This window comes from Zingiber officinale, chromosome 7B (genome assembly GCF_018446385.1).
Source record: "Zingiber officinale cultivar Zhangliang chromosome 7B, Zo_v1.1, whole genome shotgun sequence".
NCBI classification, from domain to species: domain Eukaryota; kingdom Viridiplantae; phylum Streptophyta; class Magnoliopsida; order Zingiberales; family Zingiberaceae; genus Zingiber; species Zingiber officinale.
In genome coordinates, this window is record NC_055999.1 from 89,128,270 (window position 1) to 89,151,612 (window position 23,343).

General features: G+C 36.4%; 2 protein-coding genes across 2 annotated transcripts; both read left to right on the forward strand.

Moving 5' to 3' along the window:
- The first annotated feature begins 751 nt into the window (after positions 1-751).
- On the forward strand, positions 752-18,026 carry LOC122006216 (lipoamide acyltransferase component of branched-chain alpha-keto acid dehydrogenase complex, mitochondrial-like). The gene is made up of 8 exons (XM_042561636.1): positions 752-1,080; positions 1,166-1,315; positions 2,591-2,716; positions 5,349-5,758; positions 6,728-6,975; positions 7,670-7,758; positions 8,121-8,348; positions 17,684-18,026. Exons 1-8 carry the CDS (start codon positions 859-861, stop codon positions 17,795-17,797), a joined length of 1,587 nt encoding a protein of 528 aa, XP_042417570.1. The 5' UTR covers positions 752-858; the 3' UTR covers positions 17,798-18,026.
- Positions 18,027-21,015: 2,989 nt separating this feature from the next.
- On the forward strand, positions 21,016-22,979 carry LOC122006217 (glucan endo-1,3-beta-glucosidase 12-like). The gene is made up of 3 exons (XM_042561637.1): positions 21,016-21,114; positions 21,186-22,502; positions 22,707-22,979. Exons 1-3 carry the CDS (start codon positions 21,054-21,056, stop codon positions 22,739-22,741), a joined length of 1,413 nt encoding a protein of 470 aa, XP_042417571.1. The 5' UTR covers positions 21,016-21,053; the 3' UTR covers positions 22,742-22,979.
- Positions 22,980-23,343: the final 364 nt, after the last annotated feature.

A 23,343-nucleotide genomic window follows, 5' to 3' on the forward strand; every position in this document is an offset into this window, starting at 1 on the left:
AGAGTATAAAATGAATAGTATTAGAATTTTAGGAATATCAACACGAAGGGAGTGTGAGCTTGAGTAAGCATTTCAACTCCGTTTGAATCTGAGACTTCATCCTTTGTTTAGTGTTATTTTATTAGGTCTTTCACTTATCTAGCTTTAAGCCAACTTTAATTAACCAGGACTTTAGCCTCAAATCAAGTTTGAACTATTAGGATTTTCAAGTTGCTTACTATTTAATCCTTTTGACCTGTCTAAACCTTCCATCACATGTCACATTGCCTTCTGAATGCTCCTTGACTCCCCCTACCGTATCAACTTCTTTAAGGCCATGCCATACCTATTGAATTTCTCCATGTCAAATTTTGAATTATATATTTTAAGTTGTTAGTATTGATTTAAGTAGCTAATCTTAATTACAAAACTCATCCTCTTGCATTAATGGCATCAAGTTATTTGTATGTTTTATATCTCTATTATTTTAAAAACAAAATTGGAAAGAAATATTTTTTTTAAAAAAATCAACATGTGTCCTTCGATAAAATTAAAAATAATCTATTTTTTTTTTGAAATTCATATTTCTTGATCTAACACACAATTAGTTCCTTGAGAATTTATATGAATTTACTTTAAGGAATAAATGCAATGCAATGCATGGAAATTTTATTTGATATTTTTTTTTTTGAAAAAAAGATACTTTTCTAATGTTAATTTCCCCACGGAGCTTTTTTTTTTTCCCCCGAACTCTATAGATAAAGATGGATAAAGATCGCCACGTACACTCCTAATCACCGTCTTGATCATCGTCGGGGCTGTTACGGCTAATTTACAGACGCCACCATCTCGAGCCTCCCCGTTCCCCATTGCACCGATATGATCCCACGGAGATCCACAAGATCCCTTCTCCTCACGGCCGCCTCGCGTGTCTCCCGCCTCCCTTCTGCTGCCGCGACTAACCCCGCCGCCGCACTACTCCGCCCGCCACCGGATACGTCGGAGTCCGAATCCGGCCCTTTCAGGTCGGTCCTATCTTCTTTCCTTCCCTTTTCACCGCTCCGCGTTGGCGGTTCCCGGAGCTTCGCCTACTGGTCCTCTGTGAGCATCTGCACTTGCTTTGCTTGTTTTGGTTCGCTTACCAGCTTGCGCCTTGAAGGTTTTGTGCTCAAAATTGGTTGTGTAGGCGGAAAGAGTTTGCGTGAGATTTTGTAAACGGCGGTTGTCTAGTCAGGCGCGGGTTGATGCCGCCGGCGGTGAGGTGGTGGACGTTCCTCTAGCGCAGACTGGGGAAGGGATTGCTGAATGCGAACTCTTAAAATGGTTTGTAAGCGAGGTGAGAATGGCTAGATCTGTTGGCAAAATCAACGGGTGATTTTATGTATATTGATAGGAATGGTGATTCTACTGGTAGATTTTATTTCTGGGATGATAAAATCCAACAAATTGTTGGGCATGATTGGAATTGAAACAATTATGCAGAAAAGGATATGCGAAGCTAGATTTTATTTTATTTTATCTTTTGTTTCTTTCTGAAAAGCAAAGGTCGATGACAATTTTATGGGTCTAGCTTTCGTATACAAGGGATGCAGAGGCTTATTCTATGTTTGGGAGACATTTTAAGTACAGTATGTTGAAGATAGATCAAAGCTGTATATGCTATACGTTTTAATGCTCCCACAAATACTTCGAATTAAACATTAGCACTTTTCTAAGAAAAACTAGCTTGCCAACATTTTGATGTAAGTAAATATGTATTCTAGCATGTATCAAGTTATTTTCCTTTTTGCATGAATGCAAGTGAGCCTATTCTATATTCAAAAAAGAATATTTACGACGCTTACCCCTCTGAATGTTACAGTTTAGAAGCCAGAAACTTATCTAATAGAAAGACCCAGCTCCTCATTCCAAACCTCCATCTCCACCTCCATTTCTAGCATGAAAAGGGATCCCGAAACAAGGTATCTCAGTAACTTCAGCCACCAATAGCACCCTAACAGCAGCTTCCATACAGGGAGTCATACGAAACAACTCAACTCCATTGCAGTATTGCACCAGCACACCAACAGCAGCTTCCAACAGTCTCTTATTATCCCCTTTCAATCACCATAGCTTCACTTTGGATACAGCAATGATACTAGTCTCTGCAGAGTAACAAATTATCAATTACTTGTATCTAGCATACTGGTACAAAATTATTATTTTTTTAAAAAATTAGCAAAATAGAGTCCTTCAAAATGACATCTTGAGGTTCCACTTGGAGTGAGATGCCTTTACTATTCCTTTAACAAAAAAAAGTGCATGGTTCAACTCCTTTCTGGTTATCCCTGTCCTTTGGTTGGCAGTTGTATCAGCACATCATACCAACTTTATATGAGATCATTTTCATTACATTTTTTTTAATGAACTATGATTTGCTTCATGTGCGTCATCAGTCATACAAATGTTTCTGGATATGCACGATGTGAGGATTTCTCCCTCTTTTTTGAAGCATATACTGAAATACTGACATGCCTTGGTACCATCTATTGAATTCACAAAAAAGATACCCAAATTCTATTTCTTCAATCCTTTTTTTTTTTTGAAGAGATTTAAAATTATATTTATGCAGGGTGATATAGTAGAAGAGTTTCAGAGACTCTGTGAAGTGCAGAGTGACAAAGCAACTATAGAAATAACTAGCCGGTTTAAAGGAAAAGTTGTTCAGATGCTTTGCATACCTGGTGACATTGTAAAGGTGGGTTTAAATATCAGTCTATGATTGTCATTCAATTTCTGCACTCATTTAAGAGCTACTCATATTATGTGGGTTATTCTGTTAATGTTACTAACCTATTACTACTATGTGATGTTGAATGGATTATGCATTTGCTACTTGCTAATGTTTGTCTTTAGTGGCATCTGATACTGAGTACCATTTACTCACATAATAAGTGATTGAAGGTGGAAAAAAAATCTAGAGCTAATAGGACTGAAAAAAATGCGTATATGTTCAATTATCCTCCTTAGGAATGAACTAACCTGTTAGCTAATACACAAGTTATGTTACTTTTACACAAGGACTGATACATATGAATCTTCTGCTGTTTAAAGATTATTCATTTACTGTTGTGAATTTGTTTGAAGTAATAGTTCTAGAAAGTGAAAAGGTAATAAATAATCAAAATTCATGTTTCATGCCATGCAGCTTTAATTATGATTAAAAAAATGGTGGAAACATTTCTATAACTACTTTTGGTTTCTCCACCTCTCCAACCAAAGTAGAACTCGTGTAGATCACTTTACTAAGTGATCTATCTATTTAAATTTTGATTAGTTTATTGTACTAGATACAAATGTCGAATTAGAAAGATAGAAGTAAAACATCCAAACATATTTCAGGAACAAATGGACATAAATTTGATTCATGCCAAATATTTGTTATTCATATGGCGGAATATCCACTAAATGAAGTGGACAATTTGAATGGAGGAGACGTGTGCAAAGGAATAGTATGAACAGGAGCTTATTCAAGTTATCAACGGAGTGAACCCTGCAGCGAGATATGTTCAGATGAATAGAATTGAAAAAAAAAAGAAGCTAGATTCACCTATGTCTAAACAAAACTTGGCAAAAGGCCATTGGACATATGCTCACTCCTCAGGCCTATGAAAGGTGAGACCGTGAGATACTCCAACCATTTTAGGACATCATTGACCGTCGAGTTTTCCCTAGCTCATACAATCTCTAACTCACTTTGGGCCATCATAAACTTTTTAACCCTCTTAACTCCACTTCATTTAGCCCAAACTCCACCATCCATATGAATCTTTCATCTCACTGCACCCCCCTCTATCACGCCAAGACTATTTGATCAAACTTAGAACAACCCAGGTAAATTGACAAATGCTACACTCATGCCAACCGACCTCAGCCTAACTGATTCTAGTTCTGAGGAATCCCTTTAGACCTAGCCTCAACTTGTTCAAACTCTATCCTACTTAACTCTGGCTAGCCACATTTTCATCTGAATTTCACTCTACCTGACTTTGTTGGGTCACACTCTATTGAGGTCAGAGCCAGTTACTACCAGCTGGCAAACATATTTTAATATATTGTAAGATAATAGTATGTAAAGATAAGTTTTTGAACGGTGCAACTTTAAGATTAGTAAAGAAAATCTTTACACTTCATCGAATGCCTAATTTATGTCCTGTTTATAATGGTAAAGAGATTCTTCGAGATAAGATTTCTATAATCTATTGGTGTGCTTCGTGGTTCCGTCATTCCAATTTGTATTTTTCTAAGAGTTTGACTAGGTTTCCATAAGTAACATAAAAAAATGGAATCTAAACGCTCTTGGTTTATGGTTTTAACATGCATATGTAGGGCATATGCAATTTACCCACTTGATAGTGCAGATACAGTGTGAAGGCACATAGCAAAGGCATATACTTTCTATATTAAAAAAATTGTTATGTTATGTGTAAAATATTAACATATGCATGGCAAAGTATATTAATAAACCTATCTGATCAACAATTTCACATATACAAAAATTATGCAACTGTACAATATAAAACACATGATATATAACAATCTATTTTCTTCAATAATTTAGAACATATCATATGGCTATGATGCATACGATTTAGTATTTGGAGAATAAGTGTGTGTATTAACACTTAGAAATTACCAATCTAAAAATTAATTTCTAAAACTGTTTTGCTATGGCAAGAGCTAATCCTTTGAAGATAAAAGCTATCACAAAAACCTTATAATTTGACGAGGAACTAGGAAAGTAATATTTAGATTTTTTTTATATGATTTGGTTCAACCAAAACTAATTTGAATGAACGGATTATTATTCTTTTTGGTGTTCACATAAGAGGGTAGCACATGGTGCATATGTGGGCCACATGCACATATACAACCATATAGATAGTCCCATGTAATAAAGCTAAATGCATATGGTATATGGCCACTCTAGACTGCTTTTGTAAACACTTATTTTAATCACCTACGTTGGCTTACATAGAGCTCGGTTGAAGGAAATGATTCATTTGCCAACTCTAAAAAAGTGCCACATGTTGCAGTTTGTACTATTGATTAGTGACAGTCACTGCTCTAATAGGAAATTCTAATTGTAAACAGGACAACTGAGTTGTGTGGATGATTTATTCAACTTAATTCGAAGTTTATCACTTTTTTGTCTATACTTTTCTTTGAAACTCCAAATAGTCCCATTTTTGTTTTCTTAGCATGCATTTGGTTCTCATATCATTGAGCAATATGGAAGTCAAAGAAACTAGTGCTTAATATGGGTGGAGTAATCATTCTGTAGCTCTGGATACTAGTATAATTTCTAAGTATTCCAATCATAATCGCAGGTTGGGGAAACTTTGGTGAAGATACAAGTTGATGATTCTCAAACTCCTTTCACATCTGCAGGAGATATAAATGTTACATCTGGAGGTGTCTGTTTGACTGATCCTGATTCCCCAATATCACCTAAAGCAGAAGCATCTGGAGGTGTCCTATCTACTCCTGCTGTAAGGAATCTTGCCAAAGAGTTGGGCCTTGTCTTAAATGATATTCCTGGGACAGGAAAGGATGGGCGGATTCTCAAAGAAGATGTCCTTACATATGCTACAAGCAAGGGTCATTGCAAAGAACAATCATTTTCTTCAGATAGTATTGATGGGCACACTAATGAACTTGAGCTGCTAAACCAAGATAAAGGGTTTTATGAAGATAATGTTGATGATGTACAACATGAAGACAAGATAATTCCAGTCAGGTAGGAAAGGTTGATTTTTTGTTGGTAATCAGCTACATGTTATAAAGACGAAAGATTCATCTCATGTAAAGGAAATAATTGTCTAAAGATAACTCCAGATATACTTCATTTTCAGTTTGTGAAGGTGCTAGCTTCCTTACTTGGCAAGGGTTTTGGAAGTTGTCAAGATCACAAGTTCGAATACCACCTTCATCTATATAACACATAACACTATTAACTTGTGGTTCTGTTTCCAGTTCCTGGAACAAGAGCTCAGTATTGACTGAAAATTGAACCACAACAATAAGCTTAAGGAATGGAATTTTCTTCTCATTTATGAAATATGCAAATATAGTTAATAACATTCAATCATAATGAGCATATAATTTGCTAAATACATGGTGGCATTTACTGATATGTAATTAATGATATTCATTATCATAAAATGCATTGCCTTCATGTTTACATAAGGTTTAACTATCATGCTAAAGAAAAAAATCAAAAAGAATATTGAAGTTGATGTTTTGAAATGATAACATGCAATTTTGATTTTCAATCTTAATAAATCTGCAATTTATATTCAATACATTTTATCCTTATGCTATGTAATTACACTTCATTTTTCATATTGAAAAAGTATTAACTTCATCACAGAGGAATTATTTGGAAGGGTGGACATTTTGGTGTTTTAAAGTTTTCCCTTGTGCATCAACATATGTATTTTGGACAATTTGACTTCATAATCTACTCTTACTATTCAAATTGTAGCCAAGTGTATCATTTCTTAGTACATCTCTTACTTACAGAAGCATGATTTCTGTTTATTTTATTTGATGTCTCTGTGTGATTAGTGATAAGATATAAGCCCAATGATGGGGAATGACCCTTACATCCACTCTCTAGGGCTATGTTATACCTTATTTTTTCATATTTTATCCATAACTTTGTTGCTACTTGCTAGAATATAATCAAGTATTCATTTTATTTCAGGGGATTCCAAAGGTCTATGGTTAAATCAATGACCATGGCTGCAAAGGTGCCACACTTTCACTATGTTGAGGAAATAAATTTTGATGCCCTTGTAGAGCTTAAAGCAGCATTTCAGACTGCAAATAAGGATCAGAATGTGAAGCACACGTATCTTCCATTTCTGATAAAGTCTCTTTCAATGGCATTGAATAAATATCCCCTACTAAACAGTTCCTTCAATGACGAAACCAATGAAATCTTCTTGAAAGGTTTCAAATTTCACTCTCCTTCCATGATAATCATTATATGATTTCAACATTGGTTTTATTTCCATTATTTTGAAAGGACTTTTGTTTCTTAAGTTCACAAGTCTATATATCTCTGGGTATCCTTTGTCCTGTTGTGGGAAATGAAGAGTCATTGTCTTGGATTATTTTTGAGATAAGCATTTTTCCGAGCATGATTAAATATTGATGTATATTTGACTAAGAAGTGTTACTGGAATATACAACTTGTCATTCATTTCACCTCTTGTTATTTTATTTAGTGATCCAAGGTGGTAAGTGACATGCTTTACTATTACAGATCATGTATATGTTGCTGTAACTTCATAGAAGGTTCTGGTCTATTCTGGGCCCATGTTGAAAGAATAAGTTTCTTTAGGATAATATACTAGTACTTGAACTTTTGCTGATTCCATATGTTGTAACTTCAGAGAAGGTTATGGTATATGAAGTGCACATTTTGAAAGAATAAGTTTCTTAGAACTAATGATCAATTAATCATTAGGCTTTAGGACAATGTATATGCTGATGTTACATGCATTTTCTACTATGAAGTATATCAATTTCAAATGGATTTGGGCTATAATTATTGTCATATTGTCTTATTTTACTAGCTTGGTAGCATTATAAAATTATTCTTTCATTATTCCTCTGTCTCTAACTTCTTTGTTTTGTGTAGGTTATCATAATATAGGTATAGCGATGGCAACTACATATGGTCTTGTTGTGCCAAACATAAAGAAGGTTCAATCACTTACAATATTGGAGGTTTGTGAGTTTCTTAGATATCTTGGATTATAAGTTTTTATACATAGGAAATTGAAAAGAGATGTAATAAGAAAAACAACTGAAAGACCTATGTGAAGTTCATATGTGGACCTTTGAAAATGATGCATGGTTCATGGTCTAAATATGATGGACTAATAGTAGATAATTGGTCAATTGAAAGTAGATGATTGAGGAGTCCACCTTAGTCCATATGATGGACAGCTTATCTGAATGTTTTTTGTACTAAACTGTGCATCTGTTCTTGATTTAGTCCATCTGTTGTTTTAATCTATTCGCTCAATAAGTTGTACTTTTTCATGAGAAAATCAATCAGAAGTTTGTTTTTTTCTTTTTGTTATTAGATCACCAAGGAACTGGCCAGATTACAGCAAATGGCATCAAGCAACAAGCTAAATACTGAAGATATTACCGGGGGAACACTGACTTTGAGCAACATTGGAGCTGTTGGCGGCAAGTTTGGTTCACCACTTCTTAACTTACCTGAAGTTGCAATTATTGCCATTGGACAAATTCAAAGACTTCCTCGTTTTGATGACGACGACAATATTTATCCAGCTTCAGTAGCCTCAGTAAGTTTTCAGTTTGGTCACTTTAACTTCATGGATATTTAGCAAGCATATTTGTGGTATAAATTTTACATTCTTTTACTAGAATTGGAAACTTGTCTTTGTTTAAGCTAGTATTTTGCACCAAAACGTTTTATTCTACCTAATGGGATCAATTTTCTAATCTATTCATGGTATTAGAACATTTTGTTGGGATAAGGATAGCCCCATTGCTTGAATAGATGATAGTTAATTCTTTTGGTTTCTTGCAAACAATACAACTAATTGTCAAATTTGAGTGTGTAATCAAAATACCAAAGTAATAGTATACATAAGTGGATATGAATAAGAAATGAAATCACAATGCAAACATATGTAATGTGTGTTCTAGACCATGCTTCTTTTCCACATTATATGATGTGTTTGATGCATTACCCCAAAAGTTCAACTAAATCACTCCTTTAACAACAATGGAGTAAGCCTCTACAATGAATATTAGACGATGCTAGAACTCCTCCTGAATCCTAAGAAAACCTTCAGAATAAATACCCTTTTCTTGAGCAAATGACTAAGATACCTTCTTGAGCAAGTGACTGAGATCTTTTAGACAAGGTAGATACCTAGTGGATGATAGAATCTAATCTCTTACTTGTAGATATGATATTAATAAAATGAAATGAAAGCCTCAATTTCATCATAACAATAAAACCTAAGCCTAATCAGAATAGTATTACCCAAGAGAGATTTAAATTTAAGGATGAAATATTGCCTTTGTTGGATTATATGTCACTACTAGAAGAGGGGTGAATAGATGCGTGATCATACTCGTCTCTACACTTTGTTAGTTACACGGTGGAAATATAGAAAAATAAACAAATATAAAGACAAGCACAAAAATTTACAAACCAATTTACATGCTTTAAAAGTTCTAGTTCCTACTCCATAGCTTATGATCCTTCGGTGGATTACTTCTAGTAACATTGCGATACTTTCTCCTCTTCGGACACCTTTCGGAGACGTAGAAACCTTTTGTAGTTCTTTTTCTTTACAACAAATATAAGAATACAACCAAATAACAAAAATACAAGAATTTAAATTAAAAAAATTAAGGTTGCTTGGTTGTTTGTGGTCATTGTGGATCACTCATAACGGTCCTGAAGTAGCAACACTTGGTCTAAAACCGATCATGAATTCTGCCTTTGAAACCTCCGCAAAATCATCTTTTATAAGTCTCCTCATAAGTCGACTACTTCTTGTTGATCACTCGACTGTTTTACATTAGTCAATTGCTCAATGACACGTCACCCTTTACGCCTCGAACCAAACCTATTCATCTGACTAGTTTATTAGTCGACCTTATCTTCTACTTCAGTTATTTACGTCTTCTGCTCACTATGTCACCAATTAACTATTATAAATGTCGATTTACCATCATTCGATTGGTATGTTCATTTTGTTCGTTGGCATTTTAGTCTAAGTCAACTTCCTAGTCGATTGCTTGCGCTCAGATCCTGAAGCCATCCAAACCACAACTTCGTGGTTTCAAATTTGCTAATTGACTACATTGGTCAGCTGTTGTTATCTTAAATTTAAGCATACCATAATTATATGGTTTTGGATTCATTAATCAATTGTGGCGTTTACACCAATCCATTGCAATTTTGACTTTAGCCTCACCAAGGTCGAGTCTATCCTGTGCCAAGAGACCCCATGTCTTTGGGGTTCCTTATCCACCCAGTGCATGTCGACTTCAATTTACCCCGATTTGAACCTTACCCAATATTGGATTTACCACAACCTACTAGCACTTTCTGTCCCTAGAGACTCCTCGTCCCTAAGACTTCATCTATTCCCTAGTATCTAGCTGACCTCGATTTACTAGGACTTCTTATCCAACCTCAAGTTAACTTTGACATGCTAGGGCTTTTGCTACCTAAAGTTCTTAAAGGCCTTAGACTTTATCTATTCCCCAACATCTAGCCGACCTCTACTTACTAGGACTTTGTATCCAACCTCAAGTTAACTTGACATGCTAGGGCTTTTGCTACCTAAAGTTCACTCCTTTAAGACTTTGATACTGGCCTAGTGTTCACTACTATGGGACTTTAACACGTGTCTAGAGTTCACTCATTTGGGACCTCTACACTTGCCTAGAGTCCACTCTGCGACTTCAACATCTACCAAACATTCAATCACCATTGACGTGTCTGGACTTCCATCAATTGCTAATACCAGCTAAACTTCTCCGGTGCAAGTGTCTTCGTGACCTACCTAGACTTCTCATCAACCAAGTGTCCAGACAACCTTATCCCATTTGGATTTCCCATTAAGTGTCTGCTTGCCAACTTCTTGTTGGACTTTCCATGTTTGCGTATGTCTAGTCGACCTTAATTTGTTTGGACTTCTTCTACGGTCAAGTATCTAGTTAACTTTGATCTGTTTAACACCTCATCTCCAAGCATCGAACATATCGCTAAACATCAAAAGCCTAAATTCTAGCTTGGTCAACCTTGATTAGGAGCCAATTGCACTAACACTCTTTACTTCCAAAGCTTGTTTTTTTTCACACTTGAGTGAGATGAAAGATTATTATGAATGCTTTCTTATAAGCATTATTGCCAAAAGATCCACTAAAAAGTTATTTGAAGTTTGAACAACCATTTCTAGGTACTTGTGTTTGATTAACACTTATTGAGAATTTTTCTCCTTAATGGGTATTGGACCTGAGAATGCTGGCTGTCAAGATGAGCCTCACTTCTCTAATTTACCCATGTGACTGGTGAAAAACTTTCGTGGGGTCGGGCTGATCACTCCAGGTTCGACGTTACTTGACTTGGTTAATCTTTTTTTTGTGTTGATTAACACTTGGAATATGACCATTGGATACTCAATGTTCAAGATTGCCTTGTCTTGCTTAACACTTACTGTCATAAGGCTTCCATCCCTTTATAAGGGATAGCTTCCTTGCTCGGAAAATGTTCATCACTACATAAAAAATCATAAATAATACCCCTAAGGTTGCACTAGGCTAAATCCAAACATGAATATGCAATAATTTATTAAATGATATAGAAATGTTAATATGTTGTTTGTCTCAAAACAATGGTTCTACTATATCCATGACACAACTGACAAACTAACCTCATGCTGACAATGAAATGAAAATATCAAAGTACCAAAATATCAAAATGTATAGAGCAACAATCTATGCAATAAAAAAATAAACTAAATGGATTCTATAGAATTGTATCCAATACTATTATTGAGCATCTTTGAGCAACCATTTGTAATATTAACTAAACCTCGAAGATCGCCTTAAATCTGAATTTGGAGGTCAAACGAAAAGGAGAGTCAACTCAGTACAAAATGGAGAAAGCAGATAAGTGCATGAAAACAAAATCAAAGAGGGTAATAACATGATTGATAGTTTATGTTTTCATATTCTTGAGCACCATTTGATTATTACTCGTTTCTAGTTATTCGTCTCTCATTCATTTCTTAATTAATTTCGTCAGCTCTCCTTATTTTCTCTTTTTCAATATTACATAATATTAGTCTTACTTTATTTGAAAATTCAACATAATTGATTAAGTGGTTGAACAACCCGCAATTCGTCCATCAAGGATGTGAATGATTCACAATCCACCTAATACGAAAATACATCATATATAAATGTAAAATAAGGGTGAGCGACCCACAACCCATCTGAGAAGGATGCACTATATATGAAAGTGAACAACTTGCAATCTACTCGTAACAAAATGCATCATATGCATGCACATATACATATATTAACAGGGTGAATGCTCCGCAATTTATCCGAAAGGCGTCTGACATAATAATAGGATGACCGACCCGCAATCCACCCAATGAGGAAAATCATCTCAATTTGGCTGAAGCCTATAAACGCATGAAAAGACTCAAAAGCCCTTTTTAAGCACTAAGCAAATGTTCTATATTTATAAAGAATTATTTTATTATTAATCTATCATAAATAATTTCACAACTTTTATAATTTATAGAATCGAAGTTCCGTGACCAAAAGGTCACGGGTTCGAATCCTGGAAACAACCTCTTGCAAAAAGCAGGGTAAGGCTGCGTACAATGGATTCTTCCCTGGGACCTCGCTTAGCGGGAGCTTCGTGCACCGAGCTGTCCTTTTTTTTTTTCGAATCGAAGTTCCATGGCACAAGGTGGTTACACCCATTTTTTTTTATTAATTTGGTTGAGAAGCTATATACTTTCTTATGAGTGATGAGCCGAAGCTTTCGCTCATATTACTCAGTTGATGGGGATTATTTCGACATAATTATTTATGTTATTGGTTCACTTTTTATTTCTTATGATGATTCAAGTTTTTTTAAAAGGGGTTCCCCTAAGCTTTCCTATGTTACTTCTAAATTTCAATTGTCTATTGTAAATCTCATTAATAAATTTTAATAGGGCAACAACAATTAGATAGAGAATTAGAATGTGAAGAAAGGACAAGCAAACATAAAAGATATGATTAAACAATAAAGGTAAATATGAATTTACAATTAACTTTTCTTCTAACAAGTGTATAATTTAGACCTTAGAGAATTTATCCCTAATTGTCTCCTAATAAAAGGTCTAATTTAATTCTCAATGCAATTATTATTTATTCCCTATCATCACGAACTAAATTAATTTATAAAGAAAGCAAGAATTTATATTAATATTTTTAATCTACTTCCTATTTTATGATCAAATAGTGTGTAAATGATTTCTCCATTTTTTAAAATTATCTAATACCATTTATATTGTATGTTTAATCATGCACAAGGTAACTCAAAAGAACCAAGTAGAAAATATCCACCTAATTGTGGCTCAACCCACACCAATTTGGCTTAGGAAACTTTACCCTCCTTTCACTGTTGGATCAACACGTGCGTTGGAAATGGCTAGAGAAGCCAACTTGCCACTGCTGAAACCAATTCAGGATTTAGGGCAACTGGTAACAATAACGAGGGGAAACTTCCGAACATTGTTGGAATAAAGAAGTAGAAGGGAAGGGTAGGGATGTTGCTACCTTGTTGTTGGACGAAATTCTATGAACGACAACAAGCAAAATGGTTGGTGACAATGGGAGAGGCTCGTTGCTGTGGGGTGTCGGTGGCGCGACGAGGGTGGGGTTGGTAGCGATGGCGTGCGACTTGCAGTTGACTTCAGTGGGGAGAAGAATATTTTTTTTAGGAAGAAGATTACGGTTTTTGGAAATAAAAAGGAACAAGGTTGATGGGGAAGAAGAAGTCATGGAAGGGAGAAAAAGGCTGGTGTTTGCTTTTTAATCACACTTTTACAAAGAGCTCTAAGAAGTTTTACAAATTACAATTACACCCTTTCTTTAATTAATTATTTTATAGATATAACATTTATTTTTGTCGACACTTATATCTAGGACCCTTGTTGGTATGTCCAAAATTAGATTTTGGTTAACTCACCTTCAATCTAAAGGTTGATCGATGTTTTTCCCAATTTGTTTGATGACCACCCAACAATTGAGGGTCAATCTCAAACCTCGACACAACCTCTCAAACATCCTCTAGGGACTTAGATAAAGCTTTATAGATAACAAACTCTCTGTGGAAGCTAAATCCTATCATAACGATCAATCTATTCGAAATAAACCCAATATTACAATAATCAAACATACGGATGTCTGGTTCTTAAATCTTGTTGACTATCCATGATTGTAAAGCTCCTCACCACTTCATACTTGATCTATGAGGTCCCTTATCCAAGCTTGATCACCTCAATCTCCATAACCTATTAGTAATCTCTATATGCTCAAGCAAGTCATTAAATACAAACGTCTAGCTTAAATTTCATTAATAAAATATCAATATATCATAGTAAAAACTAACCACAAGTAAGGAAATATTATCCCAACACATTTAGTTTGCAGTTTTGGTTTAGTCATTTTGGCTATAACTTCGAGCGTGTGTGCATGTGGATGTGTGTGTTTGTGCACTGGCAGGCAATTGGGCATGTCAGTGTAGGTGGGCAACGAGCAGGTAGGCCCTATAAGTGTGCAAGTGTTTGCGAGTTCACGTGTGGGCATGCATAAGTGCATGTAGTCAAATGGGTGTGCGTTAATGCATGCGTGTGGGGTGCATGTCTTATGTAGGTAGGTATGTCCATGCACATGCGCGGGTGCATGTTTGAGTGTGTGGGTGTGCACTTGCACACATGTGAGTAATATGGTATTAGTTCGAAATGTCCACAGTCAGAAAACATCTGCATCTAGAAATGGGAATCTTGATCATGAGTTGGCAAAAAGCCAAAATAGTTTTGCATGGATGTGCAGGGTGTTTGCACGCACGAACATTGGGCCAAAAGGTGATAACGCTCGCCCCCAGTGCCCCCGCCGTACCTTGCCCAAGGCTATCACGAGGGAGGTTAATCATGGTAACCGGAGAAGCTAGTGCGTGTTTCCACGCACGAACATGAGTGCATAGGTGCTTGCCTATGTGATAGAGATATATAATAAGTTCAGAAAAACTGTGGACTATAAAAAAATTATGAATCATGTAACATCGAATCTGGGGCGACCGACCTAACACCACGGAAGTTCCCACTGCCGCAAGGGTAAATCAAGAAGTACTTGTGACGGGTGGCCCAGAAACCCAGCATTGTGTTGTTGCGTGCTCATGAAAAATCCCTACAAATGCGCCGTAGTTGGGGATCGAACTGCGGGTGTCTGAGGAAAAACTGTGGACTATAGTCACTATACATGAGAATCCTAACCATCATTTGCTTAAGTGCAAAAACAGTTGGGTTTTATGTGGCAAATTGATGTACAAGTTGGATCAAGTGACTTACCAGTCATCAGAAAATATGTAGGTTGTTACAGATGTGATGGTCTGGAGTAATGAGTAGAAAATCTTGGCATAAGACAGTTTGCCAAACTAGATGTTTGTAAAGCTGAATTCCAGCTACACCGAAGACCTAGAAGGCTCGACAACTAAATCATGCTGTGTGTCCATACTGATTGACAATTACTTTATTTATTTATTTGTTCTTAAAATATCAGACTTGGGTTTATCCTCCTTCCTTTCTCTTAAAGAAAAAGATTACTACACCCATCTGAAAGGTCTTTGTTGTTAGTTTTATCACTTGTTTTAGTTCTTTTATTTGCAAAGTTAAATTGTAAGTTTGATTCCGAGTGTTTATGTGGCTGCTCAATCCAAGTATATGTTTTACAGTTATCTTGCAGCTTGAGTTTTTGAGACCCATTATTTATGATCTAAAACCAGTAAAGGGTTAAAGTTTGACTCCAGCTAATTGTTTTGCACCTAACTTTAGGTATTGGTTGAAAACTCAGAGTAAGACACAAAAGTAGACACATGTGAGGTCAAATCACTAAAGTAAAGTCAAACTTGGAAAATTAGAACGAAGTGCTTTTGTTGTTAGATGAAAAGTCAGAATAAATTTAATATTGTTAGTTATTTGTGAAAACCAATCCATTACAACATATTTAACCTTATTTCATTTGACCAGCAAGCCCTAATCCCTGGACTTTTTTTTAAGGGCTTAGCTCCTATCCAATTGTATGGTTGCCATACATTGTATTTAGGGCTGAGCTCCAATCCAACTGTATGGTTTCCATACATTGTATTTAGTCCGATGCATTTCTTCATTTAATATCCATCTTTCATCATTTATTATTATGATTTCATGGTCTGGATTTCTTCATTTATTATTATGTTGTAGTTGATTTTCTCATCGTGGTCATCAAACTATATTATCACACGAGTCCTTAGGATCAGGTGTGAATTTGGTTCTTCTTTTAAAGTTTATACAAAGACTATATCAGTATACTTAGTTATAATTTTTTATGGTCTCCTTTATCTCTTTGATTTTTTAGTTAATTGATTAGGAAATTGATTTATTCTCTTTGAACCAATTTCATATCATTCTAATTATCATCTATTAGAAATACATTTAACTTCTTTAAAGTAATATTATTTCATTTTCGTTTCTAGTAATATCACACGTTCATTATAACATTCTCATTTTTAGTTTGATTAACTTGTTTACATTGTCTTTCTTATTTCTTAATTGTGAAACTGTTTATATGCAATTGTTAGCATGTTATTATCGCTATACCATCTACTTGGTCATATCTCATGCTAAATCAAGCAAAGTTGATCCCTCGGACAGTATCATTGGTATTTCATTTTAATGAACGCATCTACTTTTGAGTTTTTTGCAAGGGGCTTACCTTAGTTTGTTTTTGCTCAAACAATGCACTTTCAAAATATCCCTCCCTAGTTTAGTGAATTAAATTTCTACCTTTTCCAATTATTCTAATGGCTAATTTTTTTTTTAGAAAAAAAATTATGATAGTAGATTAGTGAGGATGAGAAATACCTAAAATTTTTTCAAGTTGAAGTTAAAAGGGACCATCAAGAGTTCTAATAAAAGAACTCGATGATGACCCAAAATGTTCATTTAGATTGGAAAACTAAATCACACCTTTTTTAAGAGTTTCAAGTGAAGTGTTGACATTCTTTTAGTTGAAATAGATGTTCAAAGAAATTTGATCAAAAATTTGGTCATCTTCAACTCAAAAAATGACCCCTCTTTTCCAACTCAAAAACATTTGTACACTCAAATTCAACCCTAGAAACCTTTTGGTAATCTTCTAGCCAAAACAGTTATTAAGTAGTTTTGGTCAAAAATTCCTTATTAGCTTCTTTCAACTAAAATCCACCTCCTAAACATTCTAGATGAAATTTGAAGAAAGCATTGATATAGACTTTTTGGACCCTTTTGACTCAAACACTCCGACAATTCTAAAAAGCTTCTCATATGCTTTTCTAGATAAGATGATATATTTTTGGAACATCAAGGAAGTTTTAGCAGAAACTCTTTGATGGTCTAAATCACATTGCGTTATTTATAAAAAATAAAAACATACCAGAGTTTTCCAAGTCTCAGCTCAAGCTTTCATGGTTCTTAGAGTTGAAATAGGCTATCTAGGAGTTTATAGGAAAAGATCTTTGATTGTTCTCTTTAACATTAGAAGTAAATTGGATAATCATTTCACTCTAAAGGATCCATTGGCATAATTTTCTCTCTCTAAAATGAATATGTTTTGGTCATCAAAATAACTGGAACATAAGAAAGAGATCTAATTCACTGAACTAAGTTATTTTGAATACAAGGAGAGAGCAGGTGTGCTGTTTATGCAAACAATCTTTTTGAAAAGGCAAAACCCAAAACCAAGAATCCTGAAGAACCAAGGCTACACAGGAAACTGATCCTCCTGTGGGATTTTACTTGCATGTTTTGCCTCTTTGTTATTTTTATGACTAAATGTCTTGGACGCACAGGTTACTGTTGGAGCTGACCACAGGATTGTTGATGGAGCTACAGTTGCTAGATTCTGCAACGAGTGGAAATTGTTGATAGAAAAACCAGAGTTGCTCTTGCTACACATGAAGTGATCCTTCTAGGATGATAGCGCTGGCTCTCGATCAACGTAACTTTGGCATCTTGGATGCATATATTTATGATGATGCCATCTCAGAAACGCTGACCGTAAGGTTTTAAAATAAAGGTCAAGGTATTAGTTATCTTATGTATTTTAATTGGGTTATGAGCCGATCCCCAAAGTGGCGATTGTCGAGGAATGTATTACTCATAAATCAATTGGAAACTCGTGTTCTCGCCGAAGTGTATGCCTCGCTTACGTTAAAGAGTCTTTTCAGTAGTGGGTCGTGTCATATCAGAAAAAAAAAATATAAATTGATTAAGTAAAAAGGGCCCAATGATAAATTATTAAACTTACTGTTTTTTTTTTTTTGTTGCAAAAGTGAAGTTAAAACATCCCAACCGAACTTTTCTCTTTCTTGTGACCTTTCTTCCTTATCGGGTTTATTTTCTTTCTCGCATAACCCCACCATTTCTTAACCTTCTCATGCTGTCGCCTCAAGTAACGCCTCCACTTAAGTTTGATATTGATTCTGATTTTTGAAATCCATAGTATTTTTCGGTTGGATTAGGAAATAGACCAAGACTTTAGTTCCAATATGGATTACTATTGCAAGTTGTCAGGTAGAAATAATCATAGTTGCATGCCTTTATATATATTTATATCTCCATTTGTTTAATCTTGCTATGTATAATTACTATAATTACTTGCCCTGTTTCATATGCTATTGGTTGTTGTCCTTCTAAAATTTGTAAATGAAACTTATAAAGGGATAACCTTAAGTAATAATTTGAATTATTATGAAAAACAAAGAGAGAGCTGATTAGTAAATAAATCCATTATGCCAACGTAGTTCTTACCATCAGAGAAAATATATAGATATATATAATCATCAGCTCAACGCTTGTAAGAAGTTATCTAACTTTTTCATCAAATGAATAAAGAAGTGAATGTGACCCTCGTGTCATGGAGTTTCAGTTTTATAAATTTATAGGGTGCGTTTGATTGAAGATTATTTTTGATAATTTTAGTTATCCATCCAAGGTTATCAATTAAAATCATATTTAGGACGAAGCCAGGGGAAGGTGATAGAAGCGTAAATAAATCCATTATGCCAACGTAGTTCTTACCATCAGAGAAAATATATAGATATATATAATCAACAGCTCAACGCTTGTAAGAAGTTATCTAACTTTTTCACCAAATGAATAAAGAAGTGAATGCGACCCTCGTGTCATGGAGTTTCAGTTCTATAAATTTATAGGGTGCGTTTGATTGAGGATTATTTTTGATAATTTTAGTTATCCATCCAAGGTTATCAACTAAAATCATATTTACAGGGACGGAGCCAGGGGAAGGTGATAGAGGCGGTCACCCCCCCATACATAATTTTTAGGTATAAGAAGTGTATGAGGTATAGGAATAGCCGATGAAAGAGAGGTGAATGGGAGGTAACGACATGATCGCCTCCCCTCAACATAAACACATACATTCCGCCCCTTCGATATGAAATTCCTGGCTTCGTCCCTGCATGTTTGGTTTAGGTAATCAATGATTCTTGAGTAATGTTCCATGCTCGACACGTCAACTAAAAGGACATGCAACATGGAATAAGAAAATCTCGGAAAACAGAAGTTTTTCTTGATTTCAGGATTAACAATTTTTTTTACCAAAAATACCTTCAAGAGAAAAACTTTAAAAAAGGAAAATGACATAAAAAAATTAAAAAAAAAACGTAAAAAAAATTAACAAAAATGTAAAAAAAATAAAAAAAATGTAAAAGTTTTTTTAAAAAAAGCAAAAATAAAAAATAAAAAAACGTAAAAAAATTAACAAAAAAATAAAAAATGTAAAAAAATAACAAAAAACGTAATTTTTTTAAAAAGTAAAAATAAAAAACGTAAAAAAAATTAACAAAAAACAAAAAAAACGTAATTTTTTTTTTTAAAAAGTAAAAAATAAAAAAAATGTAAAAAACATAAAAGTGTAAAAAAAATTTAAAAAACGTAAAAAAATAAAAATCCCTAAAAAAATGGAAAAAACGTAAAAAATAAAAAACATAAAAACGTAAAAAAACATAAAACAAGAAAAGTAAAAAAAAAGTAAAAAAAATAAAAAAAAGTAATATGTATGGTTAGTTTTGTAACTGAGGTAATACAGTAAAATATTAAACTAGGTTATTTATTAAAATCTTCAAACAACTAAGTTTTTATTGCATTATCTAAGTTAAATCAAACAACATTTGATTATATTTTATTTTCATAATCTTAATTATATGATTACTTAATAATCATATAATCAAGATTATATAAGATAACTTGAACTAAACACACCTTAGAATAATTAGTCTGATTTTCATAGAAATTTTTCATTTACAAATCAAGAAGTGTTCAGTTTATTCGTCCAAAATGATAACGTTCTTAAATTTATTAGAGGAAAATACATTGTAATATATTGTAATTGAGATTCGAATTTTAAATATCAGATTAATCATGCTATCATTATATCTGAGGCATTTAAAGTCACTTATTGACTAGTCAGTGGTAGGTTGTGGAATAAACTTTTAAAGTTACAATCTCACCCATTATATTTTAGTTCAACGCATTATTTAATTGTACTAATTCACTGCCCAGTCCATTATTTCATTACATTAATTATATTTCACCATATTTTTTTTCTTTCCATTTTTGCACTTCCCATTTAACCAAAATTATTGAATGCGTTTCCCCACGCCCCTCCTCTAATCCAACGGCTACCATCTTCCCGCACTTACCACCTCCTATGCGCCACCCTATCCCTCTCGGAGTCGGACCCCTTCGCTAGAAACGCAACCGCAACGAGCGCCTCGTGAAACGGTAACCTTTAGTATGGGTCCCGCTCTCCTGATGGCGCGAAAACAACCTCCCATCCCGCTCCATATCACAGATTAATGCCACGTAAGCCCCACGCGGCTCAGATGCACCAATGAATTATTCTGGGTCATTTGTGTGCCACATGCCACACCAATGAATGATTCTGTTTCCTGACGGAAACAGAGCGGCGGATCCGGAGCACGTTCCTAATACGTCGGCCCTAAGGCTATAGAGCTCGCGTACGTGGGTGGAGCCCAGCTAACCCAGCTTCCCCCACTCTCCCCACAAGCCACGGGTGCCCGCTGGCTCACTGCTTCCCCATTATTCCGTCTGCACTATATAAACAGCCCGCTCCGCTATTCTCTTCTCCCCTGTCTCCGCCTATTTCCTCTTCGTTCCTGTGATCGCTGCGGAGCAATGGTGCGAATGGAGATTCTTTTTCTGCTCTTCTCGGCGTTTGTCTTCAGTTCTTCCTCAGGTGAGGTTCAAAATTTTCCTTTCCTTTCTCCATTCTTCTCTAATCACGTCTCTGTCGGTTTTGGTACGTAGTTGAAGCAGGGTTTATTGGTGTGAATTATGGCCGGGTCGCCGACAACCTACCGCCGCCGGAGAACGTGGTCGCGCTTCTCAAGTCTATTGGCGTTACCAACGTCAAGCTCTACGACGCTGACCCCTCCGTGCTACGCGCGCTCGCCGGTTCTGGCATCGAGGCCGTGGTCACTGTCCCTAACGAGCTGCTCGCTACCGCTGCCACCCGACGCAACTTCGCTCTCGCCTGGGTCCAGCGCAACGTCGCACCCTACTACCCTTCCACCCTCGTGAAGTTTGTTGCCGTCGGGAACGAGGTCTTTGCGGACCCGAATAATCTCACTGATTTCCTCGTCCCGGCTATGCGCAACTTTCACGCTGCACTCGCCCGGCTCGGTCTTGACAGCGCCGTCAAGGTCTCGTCTCCGATCGCACTCACTGCTCTTCAGACTTCGTACCCGCCCTCCGCCGGCGCCTTCCGGCCTGACCTCGCTGAGCCGGTGATGCGGCCGATGCTCGAGCTCCTGCACCAGACCGGATCTTATATAATGGTGAACGCCTACCCCTTCTTCGCATACGAGGACAACACCGATGCCATTTCCCTCGATTACGCCCTCTTCCAGCCCAATTCCGGCGTCGTTGATGCAGGCAGCAATCTCCGCTACTACAGCCTCCTCGACGCCCAAATCGATGCCGTATTCGCCGCAATGTCCGCCCTCAGCTACGACGACATCAAGATCGTCTTATCGGAGACTGGGTGGCCGTCCAAGGGCGACAAAAAGGAGACCGGTGCTGGCCTAGCCAACGCAGCCGCCTACAATGGTAACTTGGTAAGGCGCATCCTCTCTGGCAACGCAGGCACGCCAATGAGGCCCCAAGCCGACCTCGACATCTACCTCTTCGCGCTGTTCAACGAAAACCAAAAGCCTGGCCCGGAGTCCGAGAGGAATTACGGGCTGTTCTATCCAGATGAGCAGAAGGTGTACGACATCGCGTTCACGCTCGGTGGCGACTCCCGCGGCCGCAGGAGGTGGAATGAGAACAGGGGCCGGGCTATCTCCCCGGCGCCGAGCACGGAGCGCGTGAGCTCGACCGGAGCGACCTGGTGCGTGGCGAACAAGATGGCCGGGGCGGTGAAGCTTCAGGCGGCACTCGACTACGCCTGCGGCGAGGGCGGAGCGGACTGCCGCGCGATCCAGCCGGGCGCCGCCTGCTTCCATCCCAACACGCTGGAGGCGCACGCTTCGTACGCCTTCAACAGTTACTACCAGACGCAGGGGCGTGCCTCGGGCACGTGCGACTTTAATGGGGCCTCCTTGGTGGTGTACCAACCGCCCGGTAAGTTCCCTATCGTCTGATCTTCTCTCACCCCCCTCAATCACACGGCTCACGCAGAAAGCGGACGAGCTGTAAAAACCACGCATCGCATCGTGACACCGTGTCCGTTGTGGGCCAGGAAGGAAGCTGACCGCCCACGACACAGTCGTCGCTTCTTTCTTTACATCGTGATTCGTGATTTATGGATTTGGTTGGTTGTTGCAGAGACGGGGACGTGCTTGCTACAGCTCGGAGTTTGAGCGCCCGACGAGAAGACATGGAGTACGCTCGGAGCTGATCGGCCTTGGACTGGCGTTTACTTAGGCTGACCGTTAATTAGTATTTATTTTATTAAAATTTAAGATATGCTAATGTTAGATTTTTCAGGTATAAAAATTTTAGTTTTTTTTTTTAAATTTAAATGTAGTTGTATGGTTGAAGAACACATGGGAACTGTTGTTAACTTAATCAAAGTGGATTTGGTGAAATGATGAAAAGCCGAAATTTAGGGTTTACACATGACCAGTTAGATTTGGGGTTTAGGGATGTTCGGCATTAAATTATAAATTGAAATTCTAACTTGCTTTTTTAATTAAAAAAGCATTAAATAATTATTGGTCAATGGTGACATCACCATGAGATATTGAATTTTCCTAATTGAAAATTGAATCCAATCATTCTGAAAAAAAAAAGTTTTTTTATTGTGGGCCTGAGTTAAGCTTTGAAGATTAGAACTTTACATTAATTAATAACTATTTATTTATATGTTATATATTATTAAATATCAATCTATTTTGATTAATTAACAATCTAGTTTATTTTATATATTTTCTTTTACCTTTGTCTATTTTCTATCCACGGT

Excerpts from the sequence above, each read along its gene's own strand:
- LOC122006216 (XM_042561636.1), top strand. The coding sequence starts at position 859 with ATGATCCCACGGAGATCCACAAGATCCCTTCTCCTCACGGCCGCCTCG. Across the intron at positions 2,717-5,348 it reads TACCTGGTGACATTGTAAAG|GTTGGGGAAACTTTGGTGAA; the intron begins GTGGGTTTAAAT and ends TCATAATCGCAG. Across the intron at positions 6,976-7,669 it reads CAATGAAATCTTCTTGAAAG|GTTATCATAATATAGGTATA; the intron begins GTTTCAAATTTC and ends TGTTTTGTGTAG.
- LOC122006217 (XM_042561637.1), top strand. The coding sequence starts at position 21,054 with ATGGTGCGAATGGAGATTCTTTTTCTGCTCTTCTCGGCGTTTGTCTTC. Across the intron at positions 21,115-21,185 it reads TGTCTTCAGTTCTTCCTCAG|TTGAAGCAGGGTTTATTGGT; the intron begins GTGAGGTTCAAA and ends TTTGGTACGTAG. Across the intron at positions 22,503-22,706 it reads GGTGGTGTACCAACCGCCCG|AGACGGGGACGTGCTTGCTA; the intron begins GTAAGTTCCCTA and ends TGGTTGTTGCAG.